Genomic DNA, 21,365 nt, shown 5'->3' with positions numbered 1-21,365 from the left:
CTGGGAGAGAACTGCCACAGCCGACTTTCCCCGGGAGGTTGGGGGAGGGGCAGTCAGGGCATTCTGCTGCTCTGGGAGTAGAGGGGTAACTTCCTGGGTGTGGGGTATTTTGCATCGCCTCAGTTTTTCCAAAGCCTCCCCTCATGGAGAAGAGGGAAATTCTGGGTTCTCAGGTAGCTCTCCCTCACCCTGGAAAATCCCTGACCCCTGCAGGCCCTTTCTCACCCCTTCCCCATCACCTCTAACCCCCTAGTTTTAGGCCCACCTTGGGGCCCTGCTAGCCGGTGGGTGAGGGGAGCCAGGGTGCTACTCTCTAGGAGAGAAGGTCATCACCATGGCCTATGACTGGGGGTAGGGGGTGGCCTCCCCTGCCTTCGTTGCCAGTCAGTGGCAAAAGCAGAGAGCTTTCCTTTGCCTCCTTTCTACCCCAGGCCCTCCCTGCTTGGCCCTGGGTGCCTACACTTCCTAACTGGTGTCTCTTCTAGTCTCCCTTTCCTCAGGGGTGGGACTCCCTCTGTCTAAACCCCTCCTCCAATGGGCTGGTAGCTCTGCGCTGGCTTGTCTTCCCCTCCCCCTCATTCTCCACCCACCAGCCTCTACTGGGAATGGCCCTGAATCCAGCATTTCGAAAACCAGGATTGTTTTGAAATCCCTGAGTATTTCTCCACCCCCTCTGACTGCCTTGCTCCTCACTAGCCCATAACTTAGTCCTCTAACCTGACTTCACACTGTGCATTGCCTGGGTGTGTGAGCACATGGCCATGTGCTTACTACTGTGAGTGTGTGTGTGTGTGTGTGTGTGTGTGTGTGTGTGTGTGTCCCAGTGTACATGTATTGTCTATCAGTAATTCTGTGTATTGACTTATGCCTTTTATTTCCTGAGCTCTCCTAGGCCTTTTCTATGAGTATGAAAGCTTCTAAGGCCTGAAGGAGCCATTCTTGGGGAGTTTGGGATAATTTTTAGGAGGTATCTTGGATGTGTGTCTTTGGGAGTTGATTCTGTTTATCTCTTACTTGCACGTGTCTGGGAGTATCTGAGGAGTAGGTGTGCCTGGGGTTGTGTCTCTTGGATGAATGTATATGCATATACATGCTTGTGCTCTGCTTCTGTTCCGGCCTCTCTCTTCCCTGAGAACATGTCTGGGGTGTGTAGTCACACGTCTTTTTGAAGCTCCCTGGGACATGGAGTCCTCTGTCCTTTGATAGGGAGCTTTCTGGAGTGGCGCCAAGCCTTCTGGCAGTTCTGTGGTCCTTGCAGCAAAAGTGGTAGAGTGGGGAGACTTTAGGAAAAACTGTCCCCAGGGCTGGGCTCTCTTTCTCTGCCTCTCCCGGACACCCAGCACCTTGAGGGATCCCAACACCACCCTCTTCTTGTCCTGATGATACAGTGGTGACTGTCATAGGGAAGCCCAGTGCTCTCAAGGAAAGGACTGGGGAAAGTTAACCTTCCACCCCTGGGGTTACTTGCTTCACTGGGTACAAGAAACAGCCAGCCACGTTGGACTTGGAAGCTTGGTGGCTAATTTAAGTTTCAGATATTTGACTTTTCTAACTAGGGGCAGACAGTAAAACAAGAATTAGACACTCATATTTTCAGCCTTAGCAGAAAACAGAGGGGTCAAATCCTAAGGGGGTGATGTGCCACCCCAGAAATGTGAAGCGTTTGGGGTGGGGCCAGCTGCCATTGTAGCCTTGATCCTGGGAAGTCCTTTTTGATGTTTAATCTCATTCCTTCCTTCTGCAGTTAGACTGTTCTCCAGGAGGGGAGGTTGCCAGGTGTCCCCCCACCCCATCCCAAGCAAGGGTGGTGATGACAGCAGAGTTATGTCTGCATGGAATGTGGGCAATGGGACCCCCTGATACCTCACTATGAGTCGATTTGCCATCCTGGGATCTCAAGCTATAATTGAATGCTTTCCTCTAGAAGCACTGGTGGCAAATCAGTGAGGAAGAAGAGGGCTGGGGCAGGGGCTTTTTGTAAAAGTCATGGGCCTGTGGAGATAGCAGCAGGAGGTGGGCAAAAGTATAAGCTGTCCCTTTTACCGCTGCCTTCCCCATGGCCTCTGGTCCTAGGATGAAGTGGGAGGAAGGGTGGGGTAGAGGCACAGGTTGGTACAGTGCTCAGTGACCCAGCATGGGGAGGGCCTTGGCAAGGAATTTTCAGTTTGTTTCTCAACCTCTGTCTCTGAGACACGTACACACACGTCACTACAGACAGCTTCAGGAGATGAGCCCAGAAAAGTCACTGTGGGGTAGGGCAGGGCAATACCAGATGGGGCAATGTGGAACCAGCCTTATTCTGGCAGACGTCCTGTGATTGCCCCCTAGAACTAGAGGTTGAGCCCAGCCAAGGACCTCTCCCCAACTCCCCCATCCTGGGCCTCTGAGCAACACAGGCTAGAGAGGGTTAAGTCTGGTTGGCAGGGCCACCCCCCCCCCCCCCAACCAGGGCTGTGAGAGAGAGAGGGAGGGGTGGTTAGCAGCTTGCTCTAGTTGGCTTCTCTCCCAGAATTCTTTGGAAAAGAACTCCCCTTTGACCCCCAGTACAAACTGAGCCCAGCCACCAGCCTCCCTCCTGCCTGCCTGTGGGAGCTTCACCCAGCCCCCTCCTACTGAACTGCTACGCCTGATTCTCTTACCCCTGGCCTTCCGAACCAGTTCTGCTCCCCTTTGCTGCTTCTTCAGGGGACAAGGATTGTAGCCAAGGAGACTACACAGGGACATGGTATCCACACAATTCTTTTCCCTGACATAGGATAACCCTGGAGGTGATTGGTACTGGAAGCTAGGGTCCTCAGGCCTCCCCATCCATACCTTGCCCCAGGTTCTCAGGCCAGGGAGTCCTCTGCCCCATCCCTCTCCCTGTGAGGCATCTTCCAGGGCCTGCTCCTTTCCTGCTTCCAGGATGGGGAGGGGGAGAGGTGTGGTGTGGCAGCTGGTCTGGCCTGGCTCCTAGCCAATCCACAGAAGTCCTGGAGGGGGCGGGGTGTCCCAGTAGCTCAGAGACTTCCTGGAGTTGCAGGCTGAGCGTCTGTGTGTACATGCTTATTTGGTGTGTGTGTTGGGGGTGGGACTGGGGTTATGGGAGGAGCAGGAGCTTAGATTGCTGGCCTGGGGCTTCTAGCTCTGATCCTCTCTCCACAGGGAGCCCCCATCCCAGACCACACCCTTGAGCCTGAGCCCAGACACACACTATCCCTGAGGTGAGAGGTCATCTGCTGGTGTGTGTCCGCAGCCTCCTGGTTGATCTCTGTCTGCCAAGGCCTCCTGCTTCGCTTTCTTTCTTGGGCTCCCTCCTCCTGGCTTTCTGCCCGCACTTCTCCTTAAATTCTCCTCCCCCACCCCCAGGAGCGGGGGGCCAACAGCCTTGCAACCTGGGACCTGGGAGGGAGTGGGCCGAAGCCAGGGCGGGAAGGGTTAAAGCAGCCACTCCAGCAGAAGTCCCAGCCATCTTGGTAGCTGGAGCCTTTTCCTGGGGTGGGAGGTGGGGAGCTCCAGCCCAGTCACCCCTGGAGGACAAGGTATGATTTCTTGGTCATCCCAAGTCCTTGCTCCTTCTTGTTGCTGGCTTTGGCTTCAGCTGGCTGAGTCAAAACCAGGGTGGCTACCAGCCACCATAACGTGGTTTCTGCCCTGGACCCTAGAGAGATACACGTTCTCCCTAGAGAGATACGCATTCCACCCCCCTCTTTCCCTCCCTCTCTCCCCTCCTTCCTTACTTAGCAACAACTCCCTGAATTCACAACAAACAGGCCTGTAGGCTCCTGGTTTGACTAGGAAAAGCTGGAGAAAGCTGCAGACCAGGGGGAGGGACTTCTGGAGTGTTTTAATCCCCTAACCCTTGCTGCCAGAGGCCACTACCCCTCAGGGACCCGGAGGAAGTGGTACTGCTTCCAACTCAGGCAATGAAAAAAGTAGGGAGCAATGACAGGTGTGGCGGAGCAGGTGGTAGGGCAGGGCCTGGATTCCACCCCACTTGACCTTTGACCTCCACCTGTGAGTGGGATGGGCAGCAGATTCCTTCCTGCCTCTGGTCCTCCCTGAGTCAGGACTCTGTGCTGTTGTCATGGTAACTTGCCTAGCTTTCTCCCCTGATTCTCAGGGACCACTATGGGTGAGGATCTAATGGATTGTGGGTAGGCAGGGCTGGGGGCAGTCCCAGAACTTTGCTCTTAGAGCCCCAGCCAGGCTGGGCACCTGCATTGAGGGGGTATGGACTGGTGCCCTCTCTTTCATCTCTTACCTGGGCAGGAACTGTGGCCTCTAGCTAGGACCTGGTATTCACAGTGTGTGGAGGGAGTGTGTCTGTGGAATGAGTGAGTGAGACACCCATTCTTTCATCATAGCACAGAGGGCTGATACCAGGGTGAATCTGTATTGTGAAATGGTTTAGAACCCAATTGCTGGAGTGTCTGGATTCAAATCCTGGCTCTTCTAACTCTGGACTGTGTACCTTAAGCAAGTTACTTAACTTCCCCTTGCCTTATCTGTAAAGTAGGAATAATAGAAGTACTTCCGCGTAGAGTTGTTCTGAGGATTAAATTAGATAATGCATGTGAAGCCTTCAGGACAGCTTGATGTTTCAGAGTAAATGCTCAATAACGCTAGAGATCTCCTCATTATTACCGTTTCCCCGAAAATAAGACCTCGCCGGACAATCAGCTCTAATGCATCTTTTGGAGCAAAAATTAATAAGACCCGGTCTTATTTTACTATAATATAAGACCTGGTATATAATATAATATAATATAATGTAATATAATGTAATATAATGTAATATAATGTAATACAATGTAATATAATTAATATAATATAATTAATATAATATAATATAATATAATACCGCATTAGAGTTGATGATCCGGCTAGGTCTTATTTTTGGGGAAACACGATATTAGTCATAGCTCTTCACAGGAACTCTTGACCCTCCCAGCGGCTTTAGCAGGGCAAGAATTGACGGGGGTGGGAGGAGTTTGGAGGGTTAGGAAGAGATATCCTTGCCAGCACTTCAGACTCCTAGATTCTAATACCCTTCCAGACCCACCTTCTTGCTGCCTCAGTTTACCCAGTGTTGGTGCTGGCTGACATCTTGATTGCAAGTTTGCCAAATAGCCATGGGCCTAGAGAGGGTCCTGGGGGACTTAGGACATGTCTTCCTCCCTATGTCCCAGCACTTCTCAGAGCTGAGCCCTCCCTCCCCCAAGTTGTTAACTCAGATCAGCTTCAGCACCCCTCCCACCATCCCATCTCTTGCTGCTCTGTTCTTTCACCAGGCTGAACAAGACATTCTGTCCTTAAATGACTTAAATGGCTGCCTCCTCTCCTGGCTAAGAGGTCAGGGACCTTCCTTGGGGAGGAAAAAAATGGCAGTGTGGAGCTGTGACATAGATGGCAGCTGTTAGGCCTGCCTCAGGGCCCAGGGTCCCCTGGATTCCCTGTACCCCACCTGGGCATTTTCCCTGAGTGTGGTAGGGCAGTGCCTAGGTCTATGATATGTATAGAAGCCCAAATGGGCATGCCTGGCACTTGCTGCACACAGATGGGCAGGGAGGAGGCGTCCTGAAGCCCAGAGGAGGGGTGCGATTATGTCAGCATCTATGGTATCCAGAGGACACCCCTAGAATCCTTTCCTGGGCTGATGGGTGAGTGTGGGCAGTCTGAAAAAAGTCTGCTTCAGCCCTGTGTGCCCTGGGGACATAGAAGAGTACTGATGATGCTCGGTGAGCAGGTCTCCTAAAGGCCCTAGAATGGGAATGTGATGGTGGAGGCGCTGAGGGACTTCTGTGTGAGGAGCTTGGGACTGGGCAGCAGGGATGGGATCCCAACAACGAGGGGAGCTCTGTAGACAGGTGGTTTAAATCTTCTGGGGTGTAAGTGTCCAAATTCCTGGAGAAAATTGATTAAAATGTGGCAGTGTGCCTGGGATACCCGGGCTCCTGGGTCTGAGGCCTGGGTTTGACTAGCGGGTACCTTCTCTGGCCTGGTACCAAGAAGAGTGGGCTGGAGCCCCTGGCTCTATTCACTACCTCCTTCTGGGACCAGAGGGGATGCCTCCCTTCCTTGGGCCTGGGGTTGAGGGCTTAGAGTTGGCTTGGATCATGCCTCACTGCTGGGCTGGCCTTACTGCCTGCGCCCGGCCCCTGGGGCCTATTCCTTGGGCAGGCTGGGGCTATTTTTGGGATCGGGCTGGGGCTCTGGGCTGGTTTCAGATGTTCCAATGTGAACAGGAGAAAATGGGAACAGATGGCTGGAGGGTTCCAATCAGCGGGTCCTGCTGAGAGCATGTTATTTTTAGGGCCTTTTTAACCCTTTTGGGGCTGTGGAGCCACTTTGAGAAGGACATTCCTCTCTAGTTGAGAAAAGAACAGGTCTTCTACTTGGACCCCTAATTTCCAGAACTGCGTGTCCCAGTTTATCTTCTTTCCCTCTTAGACCCTCCACTCTTTAAAGAGGTCCATGGGAAGAAAGTAGGCTCCAGCTTCCTTCTAGCTCAAACCCTGCAGGGAGACTGCCAAAGGGTCAGGCAGGGAGAGGGTTGCCTGGCGGAGGGGATACAGGCCACTGTTGAAGGGAAATCCCCCTTTGCTTGCCTCTTTGGATTTTGAGACATAGACCTGAGGGTAAGAGAGTGGACAAAGCTCTCTGGGTTCATGCTCTGCGTGTGAGTGTTTGTCATTAAACCCAGAGATGCTCAGGGGAGTGCTAGCAAAGGGAGCTGGCCTCTGTGAGGAAGGCAGAGGAAGAGCCAAATCTTTGTACTTAGTACCATGAATATGATGACCATGGGTCCCCTTCCCTTGGACTCCCCCAGGGCAAATATCTGGACATTGCCCACCTTTACCAAATACTATGTATATGGGTGCCTGCCATTCAGGGCATAAAGAAGGGGACATCATGGCCAGAGGTGGTTTGTTGAGGATTGAATATGTCATAGACATTCCATTAGATGATTTCATTAATAGTATTTCCCTCTATAAATTTATCCTCATTTTGCAGAAGAGAAAACTGAAGATCAGAAGGCTGAAAGGGTGCACAAGATCCTGTAGCTCAGAAGGGGTGGGATGTGATTGGCCCCCTGTCTGCCTGACTACAAACCTAGTTCTCAGTGTACTGTATCACTCACACTGTCTGCCAGTGTTCCAACCCCAGAGGGCGGGACTGCTGGGACAGGGCCACCAGACCTCCTCAGGGAACAAGTTTATGGAATGAGTGTGAGAAAGGAGGCTGGGGGGCAGGGGACCCTGCGTGTCATTGCTCTCACAATCCCCTAAACCCTTCTTGCCTGCGGGTGCCAGGACTGACACCAGAAACCCCGTTTGGCCTTCCTGTCTTCCCTGCAGGAGGGTCATAGGCATACATCCTGTCTCATCAGCCCCCACCCCCACCCTGTCCTGGCCCACATGCCCCTGCTTCCTGTAGGGTCATGGCAGTCTGAATGTCAACGTGGGCAGAGCTTGAGGGCCCTCCAGGTGCTGCTGGTGCCAAGAGCTTGGGCTAGGCAGGCGAGGTAAGGGGGCTGGGAGGATTTCTCTGCTGCTGGCAGTACCTGGGGGAGAAAGCAGAGTAGCCAGCAGGCAGCACTGGGTGAGGTCCTGCCCGTGGTGCACTCTGGCTGGGCTGTGCCAGCAGTCTGCCCGCACTCCACTCCCACAATGGACCCATTGTTCCCAGCCCGCCTGGCAGTTTAAAGGAGGTTCCTAGGCCACCCTTAACCCCCATCCCCCAAACAGGGGCCAGATTAACCCGTTGAAAGACAGAGGCCAGGTAAAGGTCCACAGATTGCTACTGCACCCATTCCTTCCTCCTGGGAATCCAGGCTTGGGAAGTCACCTTCTACCCATGTGGACCCAGCTGCAGAGCACCTCTAGAGATTGGGGTCTCCCACAGGGTAGGGAGTAGCACCTAGACCCTCTCTCACTCCCACTGTGATGTAGGTGCCAGGGGGCAGGAAGTGCCAAAGGGATGGCAGGCGGAGACCAGATATATTTGGGCTGGTGGGGCTAATTCCAGCCACCACCGCCTGCCCTGCTGGCTCCTGAGCTCCTTTCCTTCCTGTGAAACCAGAGCTGGGTTGGGCCTAACTCAGGATTTCGGTGGATTTAAAGAGGCAGCACCATCCCTGCCAGTCTGGCTTCCTCTCCCCCTCCCCAGGTAAGGTCTGGGGCAGAGAGAGGACTGGAGTGCTTCTTGCTCCTCCCTTGCCCTGGGCTAACTCCTGGCCTTTGCTCCTGTTGGGGTACCAGGCTTTTGGCACTCCTCTCTCCCAGAGCTTTGGGCGGGTGGGGTGGGCGGGGGTGGGCTGTGGTTTCCTGTGCTGGCTGTTTGTGCCTGGCCCAGAGTGCCAGCCGCCTGCCTGGGCTTCCTGCCCTGTCTTGTTTCCTTGTGCCCCCCCCTACTCCCCTTCCCCCCACCCCTGTGGGACGGAGCAGCTAGGGATTGGGCAGCAGACTGACTTTGGGGGCACCTCATTGCCAGGGCATGACTACTTCCCAAGGCCATACTGGCATGGCTGAAGGAGCCAAGTGAAGTGACTTTAGGCTTATCTAGGCAATGCCACTTGTCCCCGTAACCTCCAGAGGCACAGTGGGCACCAGAATGGGTAGAATCCCCTGCAGAAACATCCTATTCAAAGACTCCAGACTAGAAAGGTCTGGGGCCAGGAGTTTCCATGTCCCTGCAGGGCTGGGGGCTGCCTGACCTCACCCTGGGGCTGCAGGTGGGGCTGGGCTGGAAACTCCCAGACAAAAATGGTTGATTTGCATGGTCTCCTTTGGCAGGAGGTGGGGGGCAGTGGGGAGAGCTGCTAGGAACCAGGGCAAGGGGAAGGCCCCCTGAGCCTGGAAGTCCCCACATGGAGGGTCCCAGAGCAAGACCTCTGTCCTTGACCAGATTTCCTGCTGGGCTATGAATCCTTGATCTCCTCACTGGCCTGAGTCACTACCTCAGGAAAAGGAAATGACCTGGGTGGTAGAGGAGTTTCTAGGGACCAAGGAGTCCTGACACTCAGAAAGAGGGGGACTCAGGACCTGTTGTTTTAGGGGCTGCATCTCCCTAAGCCAAAGGCCGAGGATCCCATCCTATTGCTCCCTGCAGGGCCCTGTCCTTTCCACCGTCACAAGGTGTCCTAGCAGCCCATTTCCTCTCTGGAGGTGTCTGCCCACTCCACGTGGGAGCATGGACCCTCCAAACAGTTTTCTCACTGACTCTTGTGGGCATGCTGGAGAACCAGAGGCTCCCAAGAGGGTGGGGTGGGGAGCAGGAAACAGGTTGCCACAGGTGTGTGAATGTCCCCTGTACTTGTGGCAGTTGTGTTGAGCAAGGAGCTGGAGGCCCTGGGCATCCATGGAAGCTTTCCTGGTATCCTGCCCCAGCCAGAGTCAGGACTGCTCCCCTGCCCACCCGCCCAAGTTGCACAGGAAGGGCAAAAGATCTGCCCCTTGTCTGAGCAGCCTCCTGGGTTCCATTCTCCTGGGTATGCTCTTGGCCTTTCACTCAGGTGACTTGCACCTGATGCATATTTGTGATCATGTCTCCACTCCCCACCCTGTCCCCTAAGAGGGAGCCACAGCAGTGTGTTCCCAGAGCCACATCCCTTTCCTTTCATCCATCTCAAGGGCGCCTGGACTGGTGCTGGGAAGCCCACTTCACTCATTGTTTATTTAAAAACTGCACCCACCAGGACCAGCCCTCCTGCCTTCAATCCCTTGAGGCCTCCAAGGCCTTTTCTGTGACAGTTTGTAAGGAGGAGGGGTCCCTGGGAGCTGGGCAGACTCCAGAGGGGTCAAAGGGGGGACTTGTGAGATGGGAAAGTCCTGACTCATCCGTGCTTGACTCAGCTCGCCCAGTGGTTGGGTGGGAGCAAGGGGTGGAGCCCTAGAGGAGGGCAACTCCAGGATTCTTCTGGGGTGGAGTCTTGGCTGCCTGGGGACTTTGGAGAGGACGCGTTTTCTAAACAGCCCCATCCCAAATTATTACAGGTCCCAATATTTGAAGCTGTAAACATAGGAGGTAGTAGCGGCCCTTGCCCTGCTCCTGCACCCCACAGGGGGGGCTGGTCCCAGTGCTTGGCACGTGGGAAGCCCACCTCTCTGGTACAGGCTCAGATGAGCAGTCATGACTCAGAGGCGGAGGACACTGCAGTGTAGGGGAAACACCGCAGGACAGGGTCTTGGTGCTGCCCGGTACTGATCATGTGACTCAGGGACGTGTCTCTTCCTTTTTCCAGACCTGTTTCCTCATAGTGAAATGGCTATAATAAAACTACCTATCTCCTGGTAGGTGGTAGGTAGTTTTGACGGTTAGTGAAGGTGGGAGCCTGAGACCTATGTCAACTATAGGTCTGCCTGCCCCTTAGCCCAGTGCCACCTCCAGCCCTTCTCTGCCATCTCTAAAGCCCCTGTGATGATGCGGCAGATGGGGGCTAGCAGCGGGCTGCTTCCCAGTCAAGCCCTGGACTTTGAAACCTTCGCCTGAGGCGCCTCCCTCCCGAGACGGTGCTGGAGTTAGGGAGGCCAGTGTGCCCTGGGGTTAAGTTAGGGTTAGACTTACGGGGTCACAGGTGGGGCCCCTTCACCCTGAGGTCCCAGCCCAGCCTCCAGCAGCCAGGCAGGAAGCTGCGGGAGTGTGCCCCTGTGTCTGTCTGGGCCTGTCACCTGGACAAAGCTCCAGTCCCAAGACTCCTCCCCTCCCCCATCCCTTACTGGGATCGCCTCCGGGAAGTGGGGGCAGGGTAGGGGGCGGCTGGGTGAGGCTTCTGTATTTCTCTAAGTCCTGTTTGTTGGTGCTGTAGCTATGGCTTTGTGTATGTTTCTCTGACTACTAGGCTCAACTTTCTATGGCTCTCTTGTGGTCGGGCCTCAGTCTTTTCGTCTGTTCAATGAGTCGGCATGCGCGCTCACTCGCTGCGCTCGGGCAGCCTGGGTGTCTGCGGGCCGCAGGCTGTTTTCGTGGCTCCTGGCTTGGGCCGGCGCCTCCCGCGCCCTCCAGCACACCTCCGCGGGGTCGGCGTGGGCGCGCCTGTAGCTTCCTGGGTTCCGTGCGTGTCTTTGTTTCCCGGTCCACGTGTGAGCTGTGAGTGTGTGTGAGTCAGAGTTCGGGTACTGGTAGCTCTCGGAGACCCTGCCTGGCAGCGCCCCGCGCTAAGCCGAACCCGGGCCCCGTCGCGGGGCGCCCAGCCCTCGCGGTCCTGGACAGTGTGTCTGTCCGTACGGCGCGTGCGGGGCCCGCAGGCGAGCTGCAGTCCTGTCCGCCTCCCGCTCTCTCGCCTCCTGGCTCGCTGGCTCGCTTGCTCTGCCTCTCTGCTCTGGCTCAGCCGAGGGGGGCGGGGTGGGGTGCTGGGGCGGGGGGCGGGGAGGGGAGGCTCCTGCATTCTTGCGGTCGGGGAGGAATCTGAGCCAGCGTTACTGGTCTCCAGAAGAGCCCAGCTGCAGCCCCGGGGCCCCGCCAGGCCTCTCGCTGCTGGTCCGGGCCTGCTGGGATGGGCACGGGCTAGGCCTCGAGCTGGGGGCGGAGCAGGGCCCCCATCCCCGGCCCCCTCCACGCAAGGGGTGCCCGGGGCGGGGTGCAGCGCGTGGGGTGGTGGTGTCGGGTGTGAGGGGTTCCCCACCCGGGGTGAGGGGCGTGCCTGGGAGCGGGAGTCCCCTAGGGAACCGGGACAGACCTCATGGTCGCCCAACATGGGCACCTTTGCAACCTATTCTTTTAGTGCATTGTGCCTTTGCGGCCCGGGGGTGGGGGTGGGGTGGGGGCTTGCTAGAGACTGCAGGCTCCCTGAGGGTAAAGTGCAGGAGGACTGGGATAGGACCGGCCTCGAGCATTGAGACCCCACCTAGTAGTCCATTCTTTCCGTCCCCACCCTACCCTATCCAGTTCCATAGTCCCAGGGCTCTTGGGTCCTCCCTTCTCCCCTCCCCTTCTTACACCCCCTCCCCAAGTCACAAGTTTTCTCTTTGGGGCTTGTTGCTGCAGTCCGTGCTCCAGTACCGAGTACCTGGCTGGGCCCTGGGCACGCACAGGGGCCGTAGCCCCACTGTGTGTGGGAGCCATGAGGATCCTGGCTAACAAGACAAGGTGTGTGGGTGTCGTGGAGGGTGGGGTGTGTGTGTGGAGTGCGGGGACGGGAAGGGCCCAGTGGTGATGGGGCTGAGCTGTACTGGCTCGGAGAGTGAGCCTCCTGGGCACCTGGCTTCCAGGTCACCAGTGGGCCCAAGGGGGGTCAGAATGGGAAGGCCTGCCCAGAGGCAGGAGCCAAAGCCTTAGTGCCAGTGCCCTGGGGACAGAGGGGAATGTCAATCAGCTAAGCCTGCTGTTCTAGTCCCTTCTAGCCCTTTCCTCTTAAAAAAGGTTTGAGCAGAACCCTTACCCCCTACCCCCCTGTAGGGTCCAGTGGTGCCCTCTGGCCTTAGTCTAGCTGGGGGTGGGAGCTAGAGGGAAGGGGCTGTGCCTTCCTTCCTCCCCTTTCCCAGGAGAAGCCTGCAGACAGGGCCAGGCGGCAGCAGCAGGACAGCAGAGCTGAAATAAATCTGAGCTGGTATGGAATGAGGGGGGATAAATATCCTCTCCCGTGATGTGATCTTTCCAGCGGCTATTAATAGGTCTCCGGGGAGGGGGAGGTGGTGTGGGGAGCGGGCTGGATCTTAAAGGGCCCGCAGCTTAGGCTGCAGAAATCCTTGTCTTCGAGCTGCACTCCAGTCTGTTCCACACACCACTCCCCTCCCCCTTTCCTCCTGCTTGTGCCTGCCCGCTGGGCCTGCCTGCCAACCCTCATCAGGCTTTCCCCTCCTGCTCTGAGGAGCTGTCTGGACCAGTGGGTACCACTCTGGTGTGCTTTTCTCCTCTTCCCCAGGGGAATGGGATTGGGGCATGAGCGGTGACCCTCAGGTCCAGTGTCCCTTCCTTGCTGCTGTTGGGACACATGGAAGTTGGGGTTTGAGACCTTGGCATGTAAAGACAGCAAATCCTAGAAGAGAGGATGCTTAGTGTTGGTCAGGTGCTAGTGGAAGTCGGGGCGTTGCCATGGAGGCTTACGGCTGATGGGGCTGGGGCTGGGCCGGGGGTGGATTCTGCCAACGAAAGGCCCTGCTTTTCCTTGTGGGGCTGGAGGTGGAGGGGTCTGCCCATCTTCACTCGCCAACGCGAAGGGCATCTGCCCTTGTCTGAGAAGCCATGGAAGGAGGCAGGGAATAGCTGGTGGTCCTAAGATGCTCAGCCCCTACTTCCCCTACCATTAGGTGAGGCAGGATGGGGCAATTTAAAATCAAGGCATGTTAAAAGGCCCTAGCAAGATTAACTTTTTATGTCTCTCCCACCTTCTCCCAGGTTACCCCACCCCAGGAGGAGAGAAGCTCCAGGGAGCCCTCCACTGTCCCCCCGTGGCCACTGCCCCCCTGCCCCAGCCAAGCCAATGCACCCAGAAAATAAGTTGACCAATCATGGCAAGACAGGGAATGGTGGGGCCCAATCCCAGCACCAGAATGTGAACCAAGGACCCACCTGCAACCTGGGCTCGAAGGGCGTGGGGGCGGGGAACCATGGGGCCAAGGCCAACCAGATCTCACCTAGCAACTCAAATCTGAAGAACACCCAGGCAGGGGTGCCCCCTTTCAGCTCACTCAAAGGCAAAGTGAAGAGGGAGCGGAGCGTGTCTGTTGATTCCGGAGAGCAGCGAGAGTCTGGGACCCCATCCTTGGATTCAGAGGCCAAAGGTACCCCATTTCCTGATCCCCAAGATCCCACCATATTCCACAGTCCAATGCCCAGACTTGCTGGGAGACCATCTTTCTGTCTCCCTTGCCTAATCCTCATCCCCTGCTCCTCTACTACATTTATGCAGGGGCACCTTTCTCTTACCCCTGTTATACCCACCAATCTGGTTCTTCTCTCAGGATTGGTGTTGGCCAGGGTGGAGATTTATCATCCTTAGGTGCCACCCGTGGGGGGGCCACACAGAGTGATGGGGTTTCTGGTCAGTCTAATTCTTCTCCTGCTTTCCACCAGAGCCCCCAGAGGGGAAGAGGGAGGTGCTCTGGGTGAGGAGCAGACCCACACATCTCAGGAACCTCCTGGTATCTGGGCTGGTGGGAGCTGCTGAGCAGGCACTGGCCTGGAAGAGTAGCAGCAGCCCCCCCCCCCCAGTCCTAATTAGAACCAGTTGCGGTTGGGGATTATGCTGTGCTTGGTGCTGGGTGGGGGAGGGGAGACAGCAGGGCGGTAGAGAAATCAGAACCAAATGGTGGCGTGGTGGGGGCTAAGGGCTGGCTAAGTGCCCACCATATCCTGGGCAGTACCCTCTGGGGTGGGGCATCTGGGAGATGGGCCTGGATGTGGGAGGACAGGTACTCTGGACACTCACTCTGACCCCTGCCTTCCTCTGTCCTGCCTGGGCAGAGGTGGCACCCCGGAGTAAGCGACGGTGTGTGCTGGAGCGGAAGCAGCCATACAGCGGGGATGAATGGTGCTCAGGACCAGACAGCGAGGAGGAGGACAAGCCCATTGGGGCCGCCCACAGTGAGTGCTTATCAATGCCAGGGTGCTGCGCTCCATGGCTGCCCAGAGGGAGCCTCCCTTTCTTCACCTAGGGCTTTAGAAGACAACCTGAGCAAAGAGCAAGGGTCAGGAGCCCAGGCTCCTTCTCTCCTATCCCACCTTGCAGACTGTCCCGCTCTGCACTGTGACAGCTCTGCCCCTGCCTCCCAGGTGCTCAGTGCCCCTCTTCCTAGCAGTGAGTGAACCTTGGGTGGCCTCTTGGCTTTGCCACCTTCACCTCCTTTCATGAATTCCCGGCCTATGCTGCCACCTACTGGTCAGTGGAGAGAGGGCTTCGAGAGTCCAGCATCACGGAGCAGGACAGGTGGGCTGGCTCTGTGATGGTAAGCCTGGGTGTGAGCCGACACTGGCTGTGTCTCTGGTTTCCTTCCCTAACTTCTAATGGAATCCTGGCAAGTACCTAGAGTGCTTCACCAGTACGAAGCGTGGGTGTGAGTGGATGCCCACTCCCCATTCTTTTATTGTTCAGAATTTATTTGGGCCTGATGGGGCTCCCTGCCTTGGAGACTCCCACACAAATTTATTTGGTGCTTTCCCTCAAAGCTTACGGCTGATTGGTGGGGAGAAACAGTTTAATGCATAAGAAGCTAGCCAGAGAATGTTAAATTGTTAACTTGTTGAAGGTGAGGACTTAGAAGGAAGAAAAAAAAATATGCTGGCTACTTTGCTACTTTCTGGTATTTAAGCCTTACAACAGCCCCGTGAGGTAGGTGTTATTATGATGCCTATTGTAGAGGAGGAAACAGACTTAACAAATGTTTGTAAAATAAGCAGACCGTGTCTATGGAGGTAGTACATGGGATCAGATACTGAAGTTACCGCAGCTGGCTGCGATTTCAAAGGTCATCTGGTCCTAGGTTCCCCCAAGGGAGTGACTGGCAGTTCGCGAGCCCCTGGCTGAACCCATCACTGACAGATGGGAGTGGTCACTGTCTCTAAGGACCGACCCCACCCCACCCCATTCACTTTTTTGATATTAGACTGCACCATTGTAGAAACATTGGAAGACCCATGGAAATACAAAGGAGATATACTATTGGGTAACATACTATGCCCAATACCAAGGCAACCACTGATACTATTTTAGTTGTACTGCCATTAGATTCTTTTTTTTTCTTTTCGTTTTTATTGAGGAATATTGGGGAACAGTGTGTTTCCAGGACCCATCAGCTCCAAGTCAAGTTGTTGTTTTCAATCTAGTTGTGGAGGGCGCAGCTCACTGGCCCATGTGGGAATCGAACTGGCGACCCTGGTGTTATGAGCACTGTGCTCTAACCACTGAGCGAACTGGCCGTCCTGCCATTAGATTCTTGAAGAGTTCTTAATGGGCAGGCAATGTAATGTAGAGGTTAATAGCACAGACCCTTCAATCAGACCACCTTGGTTTATAGCCCATGTTTCCACAAATTATTTGTGTAAATTGGGAAAAGGGCCTCAGTTTCTTCATGTGTAAAAATATTTACCTCAGGGTTAGTATGAGGAATAAATGAGGAATACATATAACATACTTAGAACAGTGTTAGCTTTTATTATTGTTATTAATGTACTAGAAAGTTCCTTATTGAAATAAATGCTGCCTCCTTCCCCATAACTTGTATCCCCGAGTCCTAGTTCAGTATTCTGAGTAAACCCCTTCCCGCTTCCCCAGGATAGCCTTCGCACATTGAACTTGGTTCTCAAGTCCTACCCTCCACAAACTTTTGGCTCTGTTATTCTATGTAAAGTTGGAGAGACAGGGTCCAGACCAAGGTCCCTATGAGGCAGGACTGTTAGAGAAGGTTTATCCAAGGAGAGGAACTTAACACTGGGCCTGTGGGAAAGTGGCTGGTGCCCTGGTTCAAGGGAGGCAACTTCATGCAGTTGGCCTTGTACAAACAGAGTGCTGTAATTTCCTGTGTGCAGGCTGGGCACTTCGACTTGTTTTTCCTGGCATGGGAATGGGTCCACTCACTCACCTAGACTCATTAATGACCAATTGTAGATCTTTTCTAGGCTGGGACTTAGAGTCAAGTTTGTGCCTGTGGAACACAGCTTCTCTTGGTGGCTATTCCACCCTGGGAGTGCACCTACGATGTCAGCCTTTTCTCTATTTTCCCAATGATTTCTCAGTTTGTGATTTGGTTCTAAACTCCTATAAAAATATAGAAGTTCTTTGACCTGCCCCCTGTGCAGGGTGGGAGTTAGTGTTTCCATTTTATAGATGAAGAAACTGAGGCTTAGTGGAATGAAGTGTCTTGCTCATGAGGTCACACAGTTAGTGGTGGGGCTCGCACGAAAAACCATTCATTGTTTGAATCATCTATGTGTGCAACCCCTTTGCTTTCTCCTCTCACCTGTCAGTGTATGTGCACACATATGCAGGCGGTAGCATGAGGGGGCAGAGCTGGGCTAGGAGCAGGCTTTACACTGACTGTCTGTGTCACCCTGGGACAGTAACTTCATCCCTCTCAGGCTGTTTCCTCATTGGTAAAGTAAAGAGTATGACGGCTTCCTCCCAGGGATGTGGTGGTTAGATGGAATCACATCCATAATTATCCATCAGAACCCCAGGCACATGGGAGCCTGTTTGTAAGGGTCACTCTTTCCCTCTCTTTCTGCTCCACATGGTCCCCACAATTTCCATCCTGGTTAAACACTGGTCTAGGGTAAGTTAAGTATGGGAACCATGCTAGTGAAAACACCAGATTGTAGCAACAAATGACCCTGTGGGCACCAGCTATAAAGCAGTGAGCCTCTGTCTCTGGACATCTCTGGTACGGGGCAATGAGGGTGCCAGCTGGTTCTTCCTTCTAAATCTGGGCTGCTTACCCTCTTTCCTTCTCTTCTCTTGTGCAGATTGTAATGTAGCAGACCCAGCCATGGCGGCCCCACAGCTGGGTCCTGGCCAAGCTGCCCAACTCCCCCTCAGTGAGAGCAGCGCACCAGGCCCTCCGCATGGGCCCCAGCCAGGCCTTCGGCCTGATGCCCCTGGGGGCGGGGGCGGAGGTGTGCCTGGAAAGACTCCCTCACAGTTTGTGTATGTCTTCACCACCCACCTGGCCAACACGTAAGTGCTTCAGGGCAGACCAATCCTCTCCGTTTATCCAGCACCCCTTAGCCTGGAGGCCTGAGTGAGTGCCTACAGGGGTCCAGGGTTGGTAAAGTGGAGGGTATGACACCTTCCTCCTAGGGATGTGGTGGTTAGATGGAATCACATTTATAATTATCCCTCAGAATGCCAGGCACATGGGAGCCTGTTTGTAAGGGTGAGGGGAAGGGCTCACTCCTGCCTACCTCCCTGAGCTATTTGTACTTGACCCCTCTGCAGGGCTGCAGAGGCGGTGCTGCAGGGCCGGGCCGACTCCATCCTCGCCTACCACCAGCAGAATGTGCCCCGGGCCAAGCTTGACCAGGTGAGTGTGGTACCTGGCCCTGGCTTGGCATATCCATGAACAGCCAGATGGGCTGGTGGCGTCCCCTTACCTATCTCATGCTCTGCCTTTCTCCTCTTGCAGGCCCCCAAAGTGCCGCCCACCCCAGAACCACTACCTCTGAGCACACCATCAGCAGGCACCCCCCAGGCCCAGCCACCTTCACTGCCGCCACCACCACCCCCAGCCCCTGGCAGTGTCCCTCCTGCTCTGCCTTCTGAGGGGCCTCCTGAGGACACCAGTCAGGACCTGACACCCAACTCAGTGGGAGCTGCCAGCACGGGTGGTGGGGCTGGGGGTACCCACCCTAATACCCCTACAGCTGCTACCAACAACAACCCACTGCCTTCTGGAGGAGACCCCAGCAGCGCCCCTGGCCCTGCCCTGCTAGGGGAGGCTGCCCCCACAGGGAATGGGCAGCGGAGCCTGCTGGGCTCAGAGGGCCTGTCCAAGGAGCAGCTGGAGCACCGGGAGCGCTCCCTCCAGACACTTCGAGACATTGAGCGGCTGTTGCTCCGCAGCGGGGAGACTGAGCCCTTCCTCAAGGGACCCCCGGGAGGAGCAGGTGAGGGGGGACCACCAGCACAAACCCCTTCTGCCCCCCAGCAGCCACCCACGGCCCCTCCCAGTGGGCTGAAGAAGTATGAGGAGCCCTTACAGTCCATGATTTCGCAGACACAGAGCCTAGGGGGCCCCCCGCTGGAGCATGAAGTGCCTGGGCACCCCCCGGGTGGGGACATGGGGCAGCAGATGAACATGATGATGCAGAGGCTGGGCCAGGATAGTCTGACGCCTGAGCAGGTGGCCTGGCGCAAGCTGCAGGAAGAGTACTACGAGGAAAAACGACGGAAAGAGGAGCAGATTGGGCTGCATGGGGGCCGCCCCCTGCAGGACATGATGGGCATGGGGGGCATGATGGTGAGGGGGCCCCCACCTCCCTACCACAGCAAGCCAGGGGATCAGTGGCCACCTGGAATGGGTGCACAGCTGCGGGGGCCCATGGATGTCCAAGATCCCATGCAGCTCCGGGGTGGACCACCTTTCCCCGGCCCCCGTTTCCCAGGCAACCAGATGCAACGGGTGCCTGGGTTTGGGGGCATGCAAGGCATGCCCATGGAGGTGCCCGTGAATGCCATGCAGAGGCCTGTGAGGCCGGGTATGGGCTGGACCGAAGACTTGCCCCCCATAGGGGGACCCAGCAATTTTGCCCAGAACGCTGTGCCGTACCCAGGTGGGCAGAGTGAAGCTGAAAGATTCATAACCCCTCGGGTTCGTGAGGAGCTGCTGCGGCACCAGCTGCTGGAAAAGCGGTCTCTGGGCATGCAGCGCCCCCTGGGCATGGCTGGTGGCAGTGGCATGGGGCAGGGCGTGGAGATGGAGCGGATGATGCAGGCGCACCGGCAGATGGATCCAGCCATATTCCCCGGACAGATGGCTGGTGGCGAGGGCCTGGCGGGCACTCCCATGGGCATGGAGTTTGGCGGAGGCCGGGGCCTTCTGAGCCCCACCATGGGGCAGTCTGGGCTGAGGGAGGTGGACCCCCCCATGGGGCCAGGCAACCTCAACATGAACATGAATGTGAACATGAACATGAACATGAACCTGAATGTGCAGATGACCCCACAGCAGCAGATGCTGATGTCACAGAAGATGCGGAGCCCTGGGGATATGATGGGGCCACAGGGCCTCGGTCCCGAGGACATGGCCCGAGTGCGGGCTCAGAACAGCGGTGGCATGATGGGCGGCCCGCAGAAGATGCTGATGCCTTCGCAGTTTCCGAACCAGGGCCAGCAGGGGTTCTCTGGGGGCCAGGGACCCTACCAAGCCCTGCCCCAGGACATGGGCAATAGCCAAGACATGTTCAGCCCTGACCAGAGCTCAATGCCCTTGGGCAATGTGGGCACCACTCGACTCAGTCACATGCCTCTGCCCTCTGCATCCAATCCTCCCGGGTCTGTGCATTCAGCCCCGAATCGGGGGCTGGGCAGACGGCCTTCGGACCTCACCATCAGTATTAATCAGATGGCCTCGCCTGGCATGGGGCACCTGAAGTCGCCCACCCTTAGCCAAGTGCATTCACCCCTGGTCACATCGCCCACCGCCAACCTGAAGTCACCCCAGACTCCCTCACAGATGGTGCCCTTGCCTTCGGCCAACCCATCAGGACCTCTCAAGTCACCCCAGGTCCTCAGCTCCTCTCTCAGTGTCCGTTCGCCCACTGGCTCTCCCAGCAGGCTCAAGTCTCCCTCCATGGCGGTGCCTTCTCCAGGCTGGGTTGCCTCTCCCAAGACAGCCATGCCCAGCCCTGGGGTCCCCCAGAACAAGCAGCCGCCCCTCAACATGAATTCTTCCACTACCTTGGGCAACATGGAGCAAGGTGAGTCAGCTGGGCCAGACAAGTGGGCACTGGATTCTGAAACTGGGAGTCTCTCAGGTGGTGTGTTCATGCTGGGGCAGGGGAGTGATTTAAGGCATCTACTGGGGCCTAGAGGTGGATGGCTCTGCTTGAGGGGCAGATGTTAGCAGCTGTGTATGGGCTTTCACAGGAGCACATGTTAATCTCCCAGGCATTTTGAGGGATCTTCCCCACTGCCCAGGGCCCTGAGGCTGCAGAAACTGAAGAAAGATGGACTGTAGTGATGATGGGGGGCAGGGGTCAGGTCTGTGTTCAGAGAGACATCTGAATAGAGGTAGGTGTGCCTGGAGGAGGCAGGTGGAGATTTGGGAGCTGACCTCTCCTGAACCCCCAATGTGAACAGCCAGATTCATTTCCCCTCCCCAGTCACCCCCTGGTCTTTCTATCTCCCCACTTCTGTAGGTGCCCTCCCGCCTAGCGGTCCCCGGAGCAGCTCCTCAGCGCCTCCCGCCAACCCTCCCAGCGGCCTCATGAACCCCAGCCTGCCATTCACTTCCTCCCCAGACCCCACGCCTTCCCAGAACCCTCTGTCATTGATGATGTCCCAGATGTCTAAGTATGCTATGCCCAGCTCCACCCCGCTCTACCACAATGCCATCAAGACCATCGCCACCTCAGATGACGAGCTGCTGCCCGACCGGCCCCTGCTACCCCCGCCACCACCTCCGCAGGGCTCCGGGCCAGGTGCGGGAACAGGAAGGGGGCCACAGGGAGAAGAGCTGATGTCGGCACTGGGGGTGGGGAGAGTGGGCATGGCCAGCAGTGTCCCCTGTGGTCATGCTGGCTTCTGTGTGCTTTCAGAGGGCCCTGGGAGTGGGGGTGTGATGTCCTGGGACACAGTTCCCACTCGAGTAGTCCTTTAGTGAACCCAAGCCCAGAGCACTTGAGTGGTCTTTACAGCATCCAATGGTGAGTCCATGGCAAACTGGGCCAGAACCCGGGTCTCTTGGCTTTTAGCCTAAATGCCTCAAGTCCCTTCCCGCCCAGCCAGGGCA

At 56.1% G+C, this 21,365-nt stretch overlaps 1 protein-coding gene across 6 annotated transcripts in view; it reads left to right on the top strand.

The window, feature by feature from the left end:
- BCL9L (BCL9 like) overlaps nt 1-21,365 on the top strand; it is a 28,577-nt gene that overhangs the window by 3,795 nt on the left and 3,417 nt on the right. The window contains exons 2-9 of one of the 6 annotated variants that reach the window (XM_081062153.1): nt 3,145-3,203; nt 11,968-12,069; nt 13,318-13,703; nt 14,386-14,505; nt 17,380-17,590; nt 17,852-17,936; nt 18,039-20,331; nt 20,773-21,054. In XM_081062153.1, the coding sequence (XP_080918279.1) occupies nt 12,044-12,069; nt 13,318-13,703; nt 14,386-14,505; nt 17,380-17,590; nt 17,852-17,936; nt 18,039-20,331; nt 20,773-21,054 (3,403 nt within the window). In that variant the 5' untranslated portion in view covers nt 3,145-3,203; nt 11,968-12,043. Of the gene's footprint in view, nt 1-3,144; nt 3,204-8,101; nt 8,152-11,967; nt 12,070-13,317; nt 13,704-14,385; nt 14,506-17,379; nt 17,591-17,851; nt 17,937-18,038; nt 20,332-20,772; nt 21,055-21,365 lie in introns of those variants that run through there. The other 5 variants (XM_081062157.1, XM_081062152.1, XM_081062155.1 and 2 more) reach the window with 5 other exon arrangements.

This window comes from Rhinolophus hipposideros (genome assembly GCF_964194185.1).
Source record: "Rhinolophus hipposideros genome assembly, chromosome: 10".
In the NCBI taxonomy this organism is placed as follows: domain Eukaryota; kingdom Metazoa; phylum Chordata; class Mammalia; order Chiroptera; family Rhinolophidae; genus Rhinolophus; species Rhinolophus hipposideros.
Note: the sequence above shows the minus strand (reverse complement) of the source record. Positions and strands in the feature narration are given on the sequence as shown.